A 17,860-nucleotide genomic window follows, 5' to 3' on the forward strand; every position below is an offset into this window, starting at 1 on the left:
GTGGCACTTTCTCTGATGTCACTGAGACAGATGTCACTGCCTGCAGCAATGGGAGCTTGGATGACAGCCCCCACCCTACTTGCATGAAGGGCTGGGTGGAGAAAAGACAGCCAGCAGATGAAATGGAAAAGTTATTTTTAAACTACAGCTATAAAAAGTCAACCGCAGGACAGATCCAATGGTGCCTATGAAGCTCAGTATAAACTTCCTCTTTATTATTGTATTTTAAATCATCAGTGATCATGGCTAATTATGGCCTTAATGAATTCTTGGGCTTCCGGGAACAAAATCTTAATTTAGAGGAAGGAATACTCTTAGCATACGTTTATCTGGGCCAACAGATTTTTCACAATTTGTTAAATTGGAGTGTCCAACACTTGATTGAAAATGTGGATTTTGTCCTGTGGTGAGATGTAAAAATAAACTCAGTGGCTATCCTCATGCAGTTCCTTGCAAAAGAGCAGTGGAAAGCAGCTGCCAGCCTTGCCCAAAATAAACCATCACCCTGTATCTTGGGAGGCATATCAAAGGAAATTGGGCAAAACATTCAAAAGAATCCAAGAGTGGGAGACACAATCTTACAATAACTGGGAAATGCATCAACAGTCTCATGTTTTCTTTGTCTTTGGTTTAATTTTGCTTTTTGTGTGTGTTTCCTTATTTACAAAAGAAAGAATGAGAACAGTCATACAGTTATTGAATGTTGGACTTTGAACATTCAGGAACCTAATTTCCCACTGGAGTCAGAAACCAGGAGCAGGAAAAAAAAAATGGTGGTTCCCAATTATTTGCTGTGTTGGGAGCTTCAACTTAGGCCCTCTCTGTAGACATACTTTCTTTTTTTTTTGAGACGGAGTTTCACTCTTGTTGCCCAGGCTGGAGTGCAGTGGCGTGATCCAGGCTCACTGCAACCTCCGCCTCCCAGGTTCAAGCAATTCTCCTGCGTCAGCCTCCTGACTAGCTGGGATTACAGGCATATGCCACCACGCCTGGCTAATTTTTTTTGTATTTTTAGTAGAGATGGGGTTTCATCATGTTGGTCAGGCTGGTCTTGAACTCCTGACCTCAGGTGATCCGCCCACCTCGGCCTCCCAAAGTGCTGGGATTACAGGTGTGAGCCACCGCACCCAGCCAGACATACTTCCATCAAATCTTACAACACATCTTAGAAATGGAACTCTCTGGGAAGTGGTGTGTGCGGGTGCACATATGTGTGTGTGCCCATATGTATGCGTGTAAACTACTCCCTGGGTAAATCAGCCTCCTTCAGAGATGAAGGAACTTTTTCACAGCCTTATGGAAGCACCTAGAGCAGTCATTTCCAAATTCCAAATCATGAACCATTTGTGGGTTTGTGAAATCAATTGGGTTGTGACTGGTATATGTTTTTAATGAAATCAAGTCAAATAGAATACACAGTATCAGAGGGCATTGTATGCTGTAAAGAACTATCAATTTGTGAAGCATTCATATTAGTGAGGTGTATGATGTATACGTACATGTTCATGTGGTAGTCTGGTGTGCCATTTACACTGCATAAAATGTAAAATAATTGTACAATCAAAAAAGCCTGAGTGTTACTTATCTAGTGCACACAATTAAAAAAAAAAAAAAAAAAAAACTTGGCCAGGCACGGTAGCTCATGCCTATAATCCCAGTACTTTGGGAGGCTGAGGTGAGCAGATCACTTGAGGTCAGGAGTTCGAGACCAGCCTGGCCAACATGGCAAAACCCTGTCTCTACTAAAATACAAAAATTAGCCAGGGGTGGTGGTGTGTGTCTATAATCTCAGCTACCTAGGAGTCTGAGGAACAAGAATCGCTTGAACCCGGAAGGCAGAGGTTGCAGTGGGCCGAGATCACGCCACTGCACTCCAGCCTGGGTGACAGAGCAAGACTCCATCTCAAAAAAACAAAACTCAGGTGACGATCAGGTGACCTCATGATGGAAGAGATGAGCATCCATGTCCTTCTGAGGCAAAATCCCCCCGAATCCCTTCCCACCCCACCCAAGTCACATCTAGAGTTAGTGCCTGGGAGGTTCTGAGGTGAGGAGGGGGTGTCTTAACAGCTGAAACCTCTACCTCAAAGTCCTGGGATGGAGGGCAGGGAGGTGGCGGGATACAATGTTAATAATTATAAGTTCTACACATTTCATAAGGATATTTAAGGAAAATCATGAACAATCTCAAAGACATTTAAATACTAAAGTGTGTCATACACAAAAGACAACCATATCAGCTCAAATTCCTAAACCTTGAGTAAATACCTATATGTTTATGGCCTTTCACTTAAGTTTTGAAGGTTGTTCATGGGGCTCTGGCCTAAATGAAAAAAAAAAAAACGTAAAAATTTTCTCCTTTTTCTTCCTGTGTTAATTGCTACATTACAAGAGGCTTTTTTATTTTGTAGGAACCAGAGGGCATTTCTGAAATGCTATATTAGCTACTGGCCCAGGAACAAACACTGGCCAAGGAACAAAAACTGAGGCTGTGGAATTTTGAACTTTACACTAAATTACACTAAAATGCCTTCTAAATCTCTCTGGGGAACTTAGTTTAGTACCCAATAATCCTTTGAAGTTTGAAGTATTTCCACGTGGAAAGAAAGTTCACACTCTTCACACAACAGAAGTTAGAGATAATGCAGAAATGAAAAGTGAATTAAAACCAAGGTAAAAGTGTACAGTAGAGTAACTTGGGTCATTTATCAGTCCTCAAATAGCTTCTTTGTGTGCAGCTGGGGGTGGGTTCAGCCAGTTATTGTCAGTCTAAGAGAGAAGAGATGAACCCACACACAGAAAACCATAATAGTGTGTAGGGAACAAACACACAAAATTAGTGCAAACAGACACAGCTGTGTGGGCTAAACAAACAGACCAGAAGAGCCAGAATCCAGTCAAAACCCAGTAGACTTGGCTGGAAAGACCTTTAATAGGAATCATATAGAGATTGTCAAGAACAAGAAAAGTAGAGTTAGAAAGACTATAGCTAAGAGGAAGATCAAAGAGAAAGATTAAGGAATTCTTATTTCTGATAATAATAGAGATAAATGTCAGGCAAGCATGTCCCTTACTTCTGTGAGGTCTGAGGAAAGTGTACAAATGAAGTCCACATGCCACACATCTTAAGGTTTCTCCAAGTCAAGCAGCCCAACACCTGCTCCTTCCGGCTCCCTCTATGGCCACGTTTGAACAGAATTCTTGGACTTCCCAGGGCTGCTTGCCAAGATGTGGTAGTATAAGCAGAATTACTCCAGGCCTCAGCCTGCTCCACACTGTTGGAGAGAGACAGTCTCTTGGGTCTTCTTGTGTTCCTACACATTCTGCTGTGGATGCCAAGATGGAAAGGCTCTCACTGCTCTTTTATGATGGGCCACCTCTCAAGGTTGTTATGAAGCTGGTAACCTGGACAGATGAGGTAATGTCTCTCCCTGGGCAAGAAGCAGGCTTACTGATGGCTTGCTATAAAAGCAGTGGATTCTCCAAGCTCAGGCTTCCTTAGCTGTGACACAATCCCCACTGAGAGCACAGCATCCACCCGGATCTGTCCTGGCACTTGGGGGCAAGGAGAACTGATACATACATGCTGCTGCTCACACTGTCTGCTGAGCAATAGAATCCTTTGTCTCTGACCCAGGAATCTCATATCTTCTATAAATAAGGCTAAACTGAATCCCAGACCTGACATATTTTGAAGGATGTCATGCACACACCAGGCCTGGTTCAAACTCCATATGCAGCCCTCACAAAGAGCTGTCTCTGTCTACCCCATTGGCTTCAGGGGTGCCCACTGGTCACCAGGTTTGCCCTTCAGAGAACAGATTTGGGGTAGAAGTCCACATAGGCCCTGGAAATGAGCTAAGACCTTTGGACAGGGAATTCCAGGATCCTAGGTACCAGAGTAAGCTCTAGAGGGCTAGGGTGAGAGCTCCAGATGGACGCATCCCCTTGGTCCTGCCAACTACACATCCCATGGAGGGGGACATGGCTGAAGGAGAGCCAGCACAGGGCCCTCTAAAACACTGAGTCCTAATCAAGGGCCCTTGTGTCCAGGTCTAAAGTTGGCTCTTGCTGGGGCAAGGTCCTTGAAGGAGCAAGAGGTATAGCAGCAAGAGAAACCAAAGTAAGGACCAGTGCAAAAGTTAAGTGACCAAGTTCTCATCCCCATTCTACCTCTAAATGTTAAGATGACTTTAACCCCACCAGGCCTCAGTTTCTCCTTCTGTAAAATAAGGTAATTAGCAGTTCAATACAATGATATCTAAGGTGTATCTCAAGTCTAAGCTCCTATGATTCTACAAATCCATGCTCAAGGAGAAAGGCTGTAGCTCACAGCCCTAAAGATGCCTGAGAACAAAATAAGAAATAAATGGAGCAAACTGAGCCACAAATGCCTACAACTAATGGGCCGGGCAGTGTATGTGCATCACTCATGCAGAAGAAAACTATACCAGTGGGAAAAAATGACAAGATTTCTCAGGGATGAGACCAGGGTGGGGCCATCCAGAAAGCCTGCAGCTTAGAGAGGTGCATTCACTTAGAAAAGCCAGAAGGATTCTCTAGCAGCCACACAGACACTGCTCAGACACCAGCAAGTGAAATTGTATTTCTTGATGGAGCACAGGAAGAAGGGCCCCCTGGGAAACCATCTCACTCCCATCTTACACATTTCCTGATAGCATGCAATTAGCGGATCACCTCAGCAAAGGAAGTGTGAAGGTGCTTTCACACCACTTCAGCTCTGTTCCCAGAGTCTCCCAGAGAAAAACTGAAGAAAGATGAAAAAGACTTCCTCATCTACTCTCCCGGCCCTGTCCTCTTCCACTTTCCATAGCTCAGATAAAAGATCTTTTCATCTAGAAATCAACAATAGGCTAGGTGGCTGCTGCTGAGTCCAGTACAAAAAAAAAAAAAGAAAGAAAGAAACAAAACCATACTCAGGATTGACTCATAATCCGAGCACAAATTTTCATCTGGGTAGATGGGAAAGTCCCCTGTGGGGTATTGTATAGGGGTGGAAAAAAGTAAAGAGGTATCATTTTCTTTCATTTGGTCAATGACGAAACAGCCACTCACCTTCCCTGCCACTCCATGCATATGAAACAATGGCCCCCAAGGCCTCTCCACCCCCCATTTCTGGTGACCCAGGATCCTGTTCACTTATCAAAGTTGTTCTACTTCCATCCAGCTGCCTCTGAAGGATGATAATATGAGAAGCATCAACAGGAACACACACACAGGTGTGCATTCCCCAGCCCAGCCCTGCACACTGCTCAAACACTGGTCACCTGCATGGGGTGATGTGAGTAAAGGGTCCCAACGTCTTCCCTTGCCCAGCGCCCCAATCACCAGCTCCCCATGGCTGGCTCTAGGGCAGGGCATTGCCAATGCTTACATCAGTCATTTTGGTTACTGTGGTGTTCTCTGAGTGCCACAGACGCCCCCGGCAGAAAACAAAGAGAAAGGGGGAAGAGCAGTTAGAGGAACTCTAGGTCCATTCCCCGTTTGAGCGAAGCAGCCCTGCTTTTATCTATTTCCCTCTCAAGCCAAAATACATTAAAAGCTACTGGTTTTGTTTGTTTGTTTTGAGATGGAGTTTTCCTCTTGTTGCCCAGGTTAGAGTGCAATGGCGTGATCTCGGCTCACCGTAACCTCCGCCTCCCAGGTTCAAGTGATTCTCCTGCCTCAGCCTCCTGAGTAGCTGGGATTACAGGCACACGCCACCACGCCCAGCTAATTTTGTATTTTTAGTAGATACAGGGTTTCTCCATGTTGATCAGGCTGGTCTCGAACTCCCAACCTCAGGTGATTCACCAGCCACGGCCTCCCGAAATACTGGGATTACAGGCGTGAGCCACCGTGCCAGGTCTTAAATATTATGATCTTAGGAGGTCCCCACTACAATTATCTGTGGGAAGATCACAGATGAATCCATTGCCAGCCATTACTACCATAAAAGCGTTGACCATGAGGAGAGGTGAGTCTTGAAGAGGGAGAAGAAATGGGAGAAGAAGACACACAGAGCCACTGCGCTCCTGAGACTCAAGGGAAGGCACAGAGTACAGGGAAGGAGGCCAAGGGGAAGAGGAACATTGACAAACTTGTTCTGCTTTGTAAGTAAAATAAGCCAGACAAAGACAAATACTGTATGGTATCACTTACATCTAAAGAAAAATTTAAGTCAAACTCACAGAAACAAGAGAATAGAAAGGTGGTCACTGGGCACTGGAAGTGGGAGAACTGGTCAAAGAATACAAACTTTCAGTTATAAGGTAAATACATTCTGAGGATCTACTGTACAGCATGGTGACTGTAATTAAAAATGCATTATTATACACTAAAAGTGTGCTAAGCATTGGCACCAAAAAGAAAAAGAAAAAAAGGTAATTATGTGGAGTGATGGATGTGTTAATCAGCCTGATTGTGATAATCATTTCACAATATACACATACATCAAATCGTTACATTGTATACTGTAAAAATATGCAATTTTGTCAATGATGCCTTAATAACGCTGACAACAAAACACATAAACAAAAAACTTTCCCTGCTTTAACAGGTGGCTAAGCTAGCCCTGGTCACATTCGGTAACAGCAAACTGTCAGGGAAGGCTCAGATCCCAATAGCATGAAGTAGATTATTATTATTATTATTTGAGACAGAGTCTCGCTCTGTCGCCCAGGCTGGAGTGCAATGGCACAATCTCGGCTCACTGCAGCCTCTGCCTCCTAGGTTCAAGCGATTCTCCTGCCTCAGCCTCTCGAGTAGCTGGGATTACAGGCGTCTGCCACTACACCCAGATAATTTGTGTATTTTTAGTAGAGATGGGGTTTCACCATGTTGGTCAGGTGATCTCTGACCAACAGGTGACCCACCCGCCGCGGCCTCCCAAAGTGCTAGGATTACAGTCATGAGCCACTGCGCCTGATCAAGGTAGATTATTTTTAATGGTAAGTCAAAGATCCTGTAGAAATGTATGAGAATATGTCCAGTGTTTTGTTATGTGGAAATAGTTCTTAACAAAGAAGTATGTGCAATATAAATACATACACATAAGATATTCCAAAACATAAAGATACCTCTGAGTGAAAGGATTCTTTTTTTTCCTAAATTATTTTTACAAGGAGCACATATTATGTATGCATCTTCCTTAAGTCGAAACATACGATAAACAAGTAAAACTATATCAAACTAAAAAGCTTCTGCACAACAACAACAAAAATTAACAAAATGAAAAGGCAGCCGACGGATTGGGAGAAAATGTTTGCAAACCATATAAACCATCATGAGGGGTTAATATTAAAAATATATGAGGAACTCATACAACTCAATACAAAAAAAAACAATTTTAAAAAATGGGCAAAGAATCTGAATAGACATGTCTCTAAAGAAAACATAAAAATGGTCAACTGGTATATGAATAGGTGCTCACTGACACTAGTCATCAGAGAAACGTAAATCAAAACGCTACATGATATCACTTCACATCTGTTAGTACTATCATTATAAAAAAGACAAGGCGTGAGAAGTGTTGGCAAGGGTGTGGAGAAAAGGGACCTCTTCCACACTGTTAGTGGGAATGTAAATTAGTAAAACCATTATGAAAAACAGTGTAGAGGTTCCTCAAAATATTAAAAATAGAACTAGCATATAACCCAGCAATCCCTCTGCTGGTATATACCCAAAGACAATGAAATCAGCATCTCATGGTTACTTGTGTACCCATGTTCATTAACGATGAAGAGTCTTGCTTTAGAAAAATATTCTGCTAATAACTGGAGGAGAAATGATAGAATTCTATAAGGCTACTTTCAAACCCCTAATGTATTGATCTCTCTAGCCAATAAGTATACATTGTGGAGAACCAAATAACCAATTTTTATGTTCCTTCTGATGGAGGCATGTAGTGGAACCTATGAAGAATTCTTACCAAAAACCAAAACCAAACAAAGTAGAGTCTGTAGTGGACGAAGGACTTTGTTAATGGACACCACAAGGACATTACAGGTAAACTAAGACCAGGGAAGACTCTACAGGACAACTGACTCGGCCTTTACTAAATAACAGCAAAGACATGCAAGAGAACTTACAGACAAAAAGATATGCAATGGACATATCAAACAGTTTGAACACATGGACCTTATTTGGATATCTGATTCAAACAAGCAAACAAAAATAAAAATGTGGAAGGAGGGAGGGAGGGAGGGAGGGACAAAGGAAAGAAGGAAAGGAAGGAAGGAAGGAAGGAAGGAGGGAAGGAGGGAGGGAGGGAGAAAGGAAGGAGAAGGGGAAAGGAAGGAAGGGAAAGAAGAAAGGAAGAAAAAAGAAAGAAAAAGAAAGAAAGAAAAAGAAAGAAAGAGAAAGAAGAGAAAGAAAAGGAAGGAAGAAAAAGGAAAGAGAAGGAAGGAAGGAAGGAAAGAAGGAAGGAAGGAAGGAAGGAAGGAAGGAAGGAAGGAAGGAAGGAAGGAAGGAAGGAAGGAAGGAACAAGCAGCACAGTCCACCTGCAGAGGAGAGGAGAGACTTCCCAGGCAAGGTAGTGGGTCGGTCCTTCTCCCTCACACACCCGGACTTCGCCCCAGCACATCCCTGCTGTGCCTCTGCTGCCCCCATGTGGCCCACGGAAGGCCTGACACGGAGCCTGTAGAGGACGAAACCTGAACACAAACTCCAAGGAGGTCTTTGCTCTTCCCTTTTTCGCCAAGGATTTGTCCCACCCTTTTTGGGCCAGGATTTGTCCCACCCACCCATGAACATGGGGCTGCTGCGGAAGCAAGTGCCAGGATGGGTGCCGGGAACGCCTATCGGCTCAGGATGCTAAAAACATGCATACATATTTTGGCTGGGGGAGCAGGATCCAGAGAACCAGAGCTGCCTCAGGCAATCCCCCCAGGGGAGAGGAAGTGGAGATAAAAAGAGAGGAAGCCCCAGGAGACTAACGGCCAAAGGCAAGCAGTGAAACCAGCTCCCTTGCCTCATGAGATCAAGGTAATGCCACACTAAGTTGGTGGCACTTCCTCCCTTTGGGCAGTCTGTCTTACAGAGCACTTGGGGTGAACTGCCCCTGACTGCTATCTGAGCACACATTCCCAGAAATGCAGAGAAAATTTCAGGGGGATCCCACTGGCGGTAGTTTTAGCTTATGTCTATATTAGCTGGCTTTTTGAGCAACAAACCATGAAGAATCAGGAAACGGGAATTAAATTAATTTGTTATTATCAAATAACATGCAAAGAGATTTAAACTGATCCCTTAATATTTGCACAATTGTTATTGGGCATTAACACTGACCCTTAATCTGATTAAATTTTTGTTTACCCAGTAAGTCCATTTTTCTCTGCTTAATTTGTTGGATCTCTAACACTCAGGGTGACAGGAGTCTCTAAGAAATAATTGTCACAGCACAGGTATGTATCATGTGTGCACATGAACACATACATTCTGGATGAAACTCCCCAAAAGCCAGTTTCTTAACCCTGCACTTTCACCCCTTTCTCTTGCATATGAGCCAGGCATAAACCTCCATATACTCCTCCCACATCCAGGCTCCAGAGCCAGACTGCCTGGGTTCAAATGCAGCTTTAGCAGTTACTGTGTGACCTTGGACAAATCACCTAAACTTTCTGAGTTTCAGTTACCTCCTCTATATAGTGAGGATGATAATAATGGACCTCATAGGGCTAAATGAGTTCATAGCTGTAAAGTGCTTAAAATAGCACTTGGCACAGCAAGTGCTAGAGGAATTTATCAACTTTGTACCGTTACAATTTTTGTAAAATGGGTTTGAAATGCAATTAACAAACTAGCTAATTTTAAAAAACTAATTTAAAAAACAATGATTTTCAGCCGGGAGCAGTGGCTCAGACCTGTAATCCCAGCATTTTGGGAGGCCAAGGGGGGGGGGCGCGGATCATGAGGTCAGGAGATTTGAGACCACCCTGGCCAACATGGTGAAACCCCATCTCTATTAAAAAAAAAAAAAATACAAAAATTAGCCGGAGGTGGTGGCGCATGCCTGTAGTCCCAGCTGCTCAGGAGGCTGAGGCAGGAGAATCACTTGAACCCGGGAGGCAGAGCTTGCAGTGAGCCGATATCATGCCACTGCACTGCAGCCTGGGCGACAGAGCAAGACTCCGCCTCAAAAAAAAGAAAAAAAAAATACCAATGATTTTCTCTTTTTTTAAACTAATAAGTATCATTTGCTACTAAAATTAGATTATAATGAAGTGGCCAGTGCCTCCTCGTTCACCTCTAAATTTCGATGTCATTTTCAGGAGAATCAGGCTTGTTGATCTTATTCTCCTCCAAGCCTCTTTTTAAACCCCCTAGTCATAGTCCTTGTCATGATCAGCTTCTTCTTCAATCCTGTATCATTTAGGAAAAGTAAAGAATATGCATGTATGTGTACACGTATGTGCATATGAGAGTGTGTACATATGTGTACTGTGGATGTGAACATGAGAGCATGTGTGCATATGTGTTTGTATGCGTGCAAGAGTAGCACGTGTGCATGCGTGTGTGTGTAGCAGGAGCGGGTGGGTGGAGTTTGGCCATGCTGAGCATCTCAGCACAACTGCACTTTCACTGTGACCTCCTCCACTTTTCTGCCATCCCTGGTTCTGGATTCTATCCTCTTCCTTCCCCACCTTCCATTGGTAGCGCAATCAGCTCTCAGTCCAGTGACACTTACCTATTAGTGTTCTCTAGAACCTCTACCTTCTTCCGAAGCTCCAAGTTCTCAGTTGAACAAGACTCCACTCTACAAAGGAGGGAGAAAGAAGAAAATTATTATCCATAGAGCAAACACTAAGCTAGGAGCTAAGGTGGAGGTAGGTGGGGATGAGGAAAAGGAGGGTTGGGGGGATCTGCCACCCCATGGAAGTGTGGGAAAGTATTGAAAGAAGGATGAAGAGACTTAAGAAAAAAAAAAAAAATAGGCCGGGCACGGTGGCTCACGCCTGTAATCCCAGCACTTTGGGAGGCCGAAGCACGAGGATCACAAGGTCAGGAGATAGAGACCATCCTGGCCGACATGGTGAAACCCTGTCTCTACTAAAAATACAAAAATTAGCTGGGCGTGGTGGCACGTGCCTGTAATCCCAGCTACTCGGGAGGCTGAGGCAGGAGAATCGCTTGAACCCAGGAGTCGGACGTTGCAGTGAGCCAAGATCACCACTGCACTCCAGCCTGGTGACAGAGCAAGATCTGTCTCAAAAAAAAAAAAGAAAGAAAAATAGAAGGAGCTGGGGCCGGGCGTAGTGGCTCATGTCTATAATCCCAGTAATTTGGGAGGCTGAGGCAGGCAGATCACTTGAGGTCAGGAGCTCAAGACTAGCCGGGCCAACATGGTGAAACCCCATCTCTACTAAAAATGCAAAAATTAGCTGAGCATGGTGGTGTGTGCCTGTAATCCGAACTACTTGGGAGGCTGAGACAGAAGAGTCACTGGAACCTGGGAGGCAGAGGTTGCAGTGAGCCAAGATCATGCAACAGCACTCCAGCCTGGGCCAGAGCGAGACTCTGTCTCCGAAAAAAAAAAGAAAAGAGGGAGCTGAGTGATGAGTGCCTGAATAATGAAAGATGAATAGTGACAGTACAAAATATGACCCTCTTTTAGGGTGTTACAACTCTCTTTCCTCTCACCTCCTCCCTAGTGTTCTCAATGCCCATCATACTTCTCCCTCTATACTACAGTAATCTGGATACTCCCGGCTATACTCTTACCAGGACTGATAAGAAGTGAAGAGACTTAAGCAAAGGGCAGGACGAGAGCCCAGGACTAGGAATCCCGGTGCTGGGGCACGCATGCCCAAAAGAGACAGTAAAGAGATTTTCATAGGAACATCTTGACCCTGGATGCCCATCGAAAATGGTGGGACAGCATGGGACTACAGTCTTCCCACGGTATTCAGGGGGGATTAGTTCCAGAACTCCCCACAGATACCAAAATCTCCAGATGCTCGAGTCCCTGATTAAAAAATGGTGTAGTATTTGTATATAACCTTTACATATCCTCCAGTATATGTTAATCATCTCTAGGTTATTTATAATACCAAACACAATGTAAATACTATGTAAATATGTGTTATCTTGTATTTATAGTTGTATTATTTTTTATTGTTGTAGTTTTTTTTTATTGAGTTGTTTGGTTTTGGCTTTGGTTTTTTGAGACAGAATCTCACTCTATCATCAAGGCTATAGTGCAGTGGCACAATCACAGCTCACTGCAGCCTCAACTTCCTGGGCTCAAGTGATTCTCCCCTCTCAGCCTCCTGAGTAGCTGGGACCACAGATGTGCACCACCATGCCTGGCTAATTTTTTTTATTTTTTAGGGGGTCTGGCTATGTTGCCCAGGCTGGTCTTGAACTCCTGAGCTCAAGAAATCCTCTCACCTTGGCCTCCCAAAGCACTGGGATTATAAGAGTGAGCCATCACACCCAGCCTATTGAGGTTTTTTTCTGAATATTTTAGACCCATGGTTGGTTGAATCTGAGGACGCTGAACCCCCAGATATGGAGAGCCAACTATACTTAATGCTGCATTACCAGTACTTAAGTCAGGTGATAGAAGCACTAAACTTTCAGTAGTAGCTTTGAGAAACAGCCAGGAACCACCATCCACTCCTTTCCCCAGATCCACATGAAGTTCATTTCTGGGTCTGGGGCCTCATGCCCATCTTAAAAATATCTTGGTTTGTTAGCTAAACAACTAATTTCTAGGGCTAAGACAAAAATGTATTTAATTCATCTTTTTCTAACAGCCCGCCTGATATTACAGACTTTTCAAAAGAACACAGATTGCCTTCAAGTGTTTTTGCAAAAAAAAAAAAACAAAAAAAAAACATGAATTGTAGTGGCTGGAAAATAAAGGCTGCCAACCTGACATCTTTCTTTCCCTATGTGCCCTCTCTAGAGCATGAGGGAGTGTGGTCAACGGGGGCTGAGTAAGTAGCACTGCTCCTTTCGGCTAAAACAGGGCTTCTCCTGCTAGAAGTTTCAGGAATGTGCAGGAATGTTAATATTTGTATGTGTTTGAAAGGAAGTCTCTGAGGACTCCGGGGTCCTTGGCTGGCAGTGGTATGATTCAAACGCCTACTAAGGTACTTTCACTTCTTTCTTGCTTTATTATAGACGTCTCCTCCAAATAACCACTAGGTGGCAGGCAAACCACAGCTGATAAACTACCGGGTTTCCAAGGTGGCCAGAAAGAGGAATTGAACTGCTTCTCCCCGATTCTCCGCACACCCATATTTCTCTGTGCATACTGCCCGATGAACACAACAGTTTGCCAGCAGGCTTACTTTTTCTCCAGGCTGTCCATGTATTCTTTCTTCTTTCTCCTACTTTCCTGGGCAGAAATCTGAGAGAGAGGAGTGGGAGGAGAATGATTAATTTCCAGCTCTGTAAGTAAACCAGTTAAGATGGGAGGGTGGTTAGCGCAGAAGTCACCAAAGCCCTGCTCACTTCTGCAGGCTGCTTGCCATTTGTTTAAGCTGCTGGTTCATTGACTAGTCTGTCCTCCCGGGTTTCTAGCTGCCAAACTCACACCTACTTTCCTACAAACCAGGCCACCAGTAAAATGGACACTGAGTGGCCAGGAGCAGTGGCTTACACCTGTAATCCCAACACTTTGGGAGGCTGAGGTGGGCGGATCACTTGAGGTCAGGAGTTTGAGACCAGCCTGGCCAACATGGTGAAAAATTAAAAATACAAAAAAATGGTGGGCGCAGTGGCTCTCGCCTGTAATCCCAGCACTTTGGGAGGCCAAGGCAGGTAGATCACCTGAGGTCAGGAGTTCAAGACCAGCATGGGCAACATGGTAAAACCCGGTCTCTACTAAAAATACAAAAATTAGCGGGGCACGGTGGTGCGTGCTTGTAATCCCAGCTAATTGGGAGGCTGAGGCAAGAGAATCGCTTGAGTCCGGGAGGCAGAGGTTGCAGTGAGCTGAGATTGTGCCACTGCACTCCAGCCTAGGTGACAGAGAGAGACTCCATCTCAAAACAAAAAACAAACAAAAAAATTAGCCGGGCATAGTGGCACATGTCTGTGGTTCCAGCTGCTTGGGAGGCTGAGGTAGGAGAATCACTTGAACCTCGGAGGCAGAGGTTGCAGTGAGCCGAGATCATGCCACTACACTCCAGCCTGGGTGACAGAGTGAGACTCTGTATGAAAAAAAAAAAAGAAAGAAAGAAAAGAAAAGAAAAAAATGGACACTGAGTGAAGAGCCAGGCCAGAACATGTGGCTCACAAACCATCAGTGTGGTCTCAGATAAATGAGTTTAACTCCTGGACCTCTGCTGGCTGAAGTACATCTATAAAATAAGACAGCTGGCTTGGTCATACATCAACTTGCTGCTGGTTCCGCACATGGATAGAGTGACACTAAGCTCTTGTCTTCCTTCCCTCTTTGCCCCCTCCCTCCTGGTAGGCCTGCGCCTCAGCTCCCCCTGGTTTTCATCAGCCCTGCTCAGCACTGAGGGGCCCAGGGGTAGGAGACTACTGAGTCCAAATATAGACCAGCAAACTGCAGAAGTTTTGTAATCACAAAACCCTACCAAGAAAAAAAAAATTAACCAAGCACTCGCAATGTATTTGTATCTTATATATATATAATACATATATATGCTGTATTTTATATAGATACATACAGTACATATATATGTCTACTAGAGGAACTATTGTATATATCATACACCCAAAATTTAAAAGGCTGAGTTTAAAAAAAAAAAAAAAAAACGAGATGGAAATTCTAATAGCTTCCTCCCACCAGTGAATGTATCATCGTGGGCACCAAGGAGGTAGATACTGATTTGGGAGTCTGCTGGCCTCAAGAGGGATGGGACGGGCTGGAGGAAGAGAGGGGCACGTGGTGAGGGTGCTCCTCCCAGGGCTTAGAGAAGGGAAGGGCTGGGCCTTGGTCTCCACCATGGGATGGAGTAGTGCTGGCCATTGGGAAGGCAGGGAAGGGGATGCTGACTTGATTCTGCTAGTCTCTGCTCTAGAAGTGCCTAGATTTGAAGAGCTCACCTTATTCTTGATCTTCCTCCGAATTTTCTTCAGGGCCTTCTCCTCTGATTTTGACAGGGGCAATTTGGTGGGGATGGGATAGCCCTCAGCGATCAGGGTCCTCTTCTCCTCCTCTGTCAGGACCAGAGGGCCTGATCCCTGCAGTTTCTGTGCAGACCAAGGAGCAGAAAAGGGTCAAAGAAAAAGAACTGGGACCACTGAAGAATCACCTGCCAGTGGGATGATGAGAATCTGTTACAATGTCTTACAGAAGGCTCTGAGACAAGGATGCCTCATCTGCTTTGGGTGACAGATGGGTATTTTGAAGGGCATGGGAAGATGGGGAAGACACCCCCATGTGAGTGTTATAACCTAGGGATTATAATTCAAGGGAAAGAATAAAGAAGCCTCCACCCATTATTTCCCGGGAAGCACCCCACTCGCTAAAACATGAAAAGAAAAAGCAGAGAAGTCATTTCCCACATCCCTAGAGATTTCCTGGCCTTGGAGTGATGAAGGATTCATTTGCAGCCCTGCTTTGTGCAAGAGTTTTGTTGTTCTCCTTCTGAAAATGCAGTTTTATAAGGTGCTCTCTACACAACAGGAGTCAATTCTCTCCTCCACTTTTAGCTAAGAGTGCAGAGCACCCAGGGACACATCTGCAGACTCTTTCCACAGAAGCCTCTGGCTTCAGCAGTCTCAGAATGTCCATCAACAATGAAGACAAGAACAGTAGCACATCTCATGGAACCCACAGTAGAATGGCATGTTTATAATTAATCAAAGAGAGTCCCTATTGCATTTTAGCTCCATACTAAATGCCATGGAGGACTCAAAACAAACCCTACTTCTCAAGTAGCTTGTGATCAAGACTGTGAGACTGAATTGATACCCATGAAAGGATAAGAGTAATTAAATGCTAAACTGTAATCTTAGCTGATATGGTTTGGCTCTGTGTCCCCACCCAAATCTCATTTTAGATCCCCCATAATTCCCACGTGTTGTGGGAGGGACCCAGTGGGAGATGACTGAATTATGGGGTGAGTCTTTCCCATGCTGCTCTTGTGAGACTGAATGAATCTCACAAGATCTGATGGTTTTAAAAAACAGGAGTTGCACTGCACAAGCTCTCTCTTTGCCTGCTGCCATCCATGTAAGACATGACTTGCTCCTCCTCGCCTTCCACCATGATTGTGAGGTTTCCCTAGCCACGTGGAACTGTAAGTCCAATTAAACCTCTTTCTCTTGTAAATTGCCCAATCTCGGGTATGTCTTCATCAGCAGCATGAAAATGGACTAATACATTAGCTAAAGGTGGTGTACTAAAAATTTGAAGTAAGAGAACACTGCTATGAGTTGTGTGATCAGGAAACGTTTAGGGCAGGAGATGAGATTTGAATTGGGCCTCCTGAAAGAAAAGGGATGATTTACATAAGAGAGAGGAGTGCATTCTAAGCAAAAGGCAGTATTTTGAAAAGTCACTGAAGAAGCCACTGCCTAGTGTCGGTAAGGAGTTCTTGAAGCAGTGGAGGGTTGGATACCTGATAATGAGTAAAGGTGTCAGGGCTTGGTGCCAACAAGTAACAGGGAAACACAACATAGTTGTTGGGCAAGCATCTGACATGGGGAAGAGTTCCTCCATAAACATGTAGAATGGACAGATCATAGTAGTACACACAGGTATATAGGATACAAGCTATTCTAGTAATCCAAGGAGTGAAGTCAGGTTCAAGGTGAAAAGGTGAAGAAAGAATGGAAGGGTGAATTCCCTTGTCCTCAGTAACGATGAAATATAAGAATGTGGTTACAGATCTAGAACTTTCAGGGACAGAATCAATACAAATTTTCAAAGTTATGTTAATTAATGGACGGATGGTACTTACAGAATTTTAAAACATCTCATTTCATTTAAATTTTCTAGTTGTGATATTGTAAATTCAAAATAGCTGATTATAATTTTTAAAATTTCATAGAAATCAATTCACTCCTAGAACAATAAGGAGTTAACGATCTATTCTTCTTTATTATGGTGTCCTCATGTATGGGAGGGATGAACGAGGGGTCTTGATGTCTGATCTGAGTTTCTGGGTTAAGAGTCATATGACACACAGAAAAGGCTTAAACTGTTTTTGACCTTTAGGCATCAAAGAAATTAATCTCAGAGTAATTTTTAAGTTCACCAAAAATTGCTTCTTTAAAATATAAAAGGTATTTCCTATGACATAGGTCACAAGGACCATTAAATTAATGCAAATATTTATGATAGAACTTTGAGGAGAAAAACCCCAAATTTTTATTCCTCATGTCTATAGCTCTGTAAAATAAACATATGAATAAAAACTGGAAGTGTGCATGTGAAAAGGAAGAGAATTGTGGTAGTGAAAGGTGAGATGTGTGGGCAGTTCCTAGAAAGTGTTCTTTAGGGTTGACATCACTCTGCTTTCGCCATTAAGCAGAAACTTCTTGACAAAAGTAAAAACCAAACAGCCTTGAGTGGTCCTGCTCTGGATACAGCCCCAGGGGAATGAATGGAGAGCGTTCCCTTTGGTCCAGGAATGCCCGCTGCATACTTACATGAGGAGCCGTGAGTAGAGGGGAGCTGGAGAGGGCGGAGGGGGCCCGGGGTGCAGCTCTGGAGGGGCTGTGGGTCTGAGGCAGGCTGAAGGGGTGCAGGCGTGGGTTGGGACTCAGGCTGCCCTCTGAGTCACTGCCGTGACTGCTCGGAGGGGTGGGCGGCAAATGCAGGTGGTCCACTGGGGCTGCAAAAAAGGAAGGACATCTCATCCATCCCAGAGCCACAAATCAGGACAGAACTGATTTGTGGCATAGCAAACTAAAGTGCGAGGGGCCTCC

At 44.2% G+C, this 17,860-nt stretch overlaps 1 protein-coding gene across 3 annotated transcripts in view; it reads right to left on the minus strand.

The window, feature by feature from the left end:
• Nucleotides 1–17,860, minus strand: part of CREB3L2 (cAMP responsive element binding protein 3 like 2) — a 127,098-nt gene that overhangs the window by 15,696 nt on the left and 93,542 nt on the right. For all 3 annotated transcript variants that reach the window (XM_019031485.4, XM_063708793.1, XM_063708792.1), the window contains 4 exons: nt 17,582–17,766; nt 15,029–15,175; nt 13,300–13,358; nt 10,689–10,757 (listed from right to left, as the gene is read on the minus strand). In XM_019031485.4, the coding sequence (XP_018887030.1) occupies nt 10,689–10,757; nt 13,300–13,358; nt 15,029–15,175; nt 17,582–17,766 (460 nt within the window). The remainder of the gene's footprint in view (nt 1–10,688; nt 10,758–13,299; nt 13,359–15,028; nt 15,176–17,581; nt 17,767–17,860) is intronic.

The sequence above is a fragment of the Gorilla gorilla genome, chromosome 6, assembly GCF_029281585.2.
Source record: "Gorilla gorilla gorilla isolate KB3781 chromosome 6, NHGRI_mGorGor1-v2.1_pri, whole genome shotgun sequence".
Taxonomy (NCBI): Eukaryota; Metazoa; Chordata; class Mammalia; order Primates; family Hominidae; genus Gorilla; species Gorilla gorilla.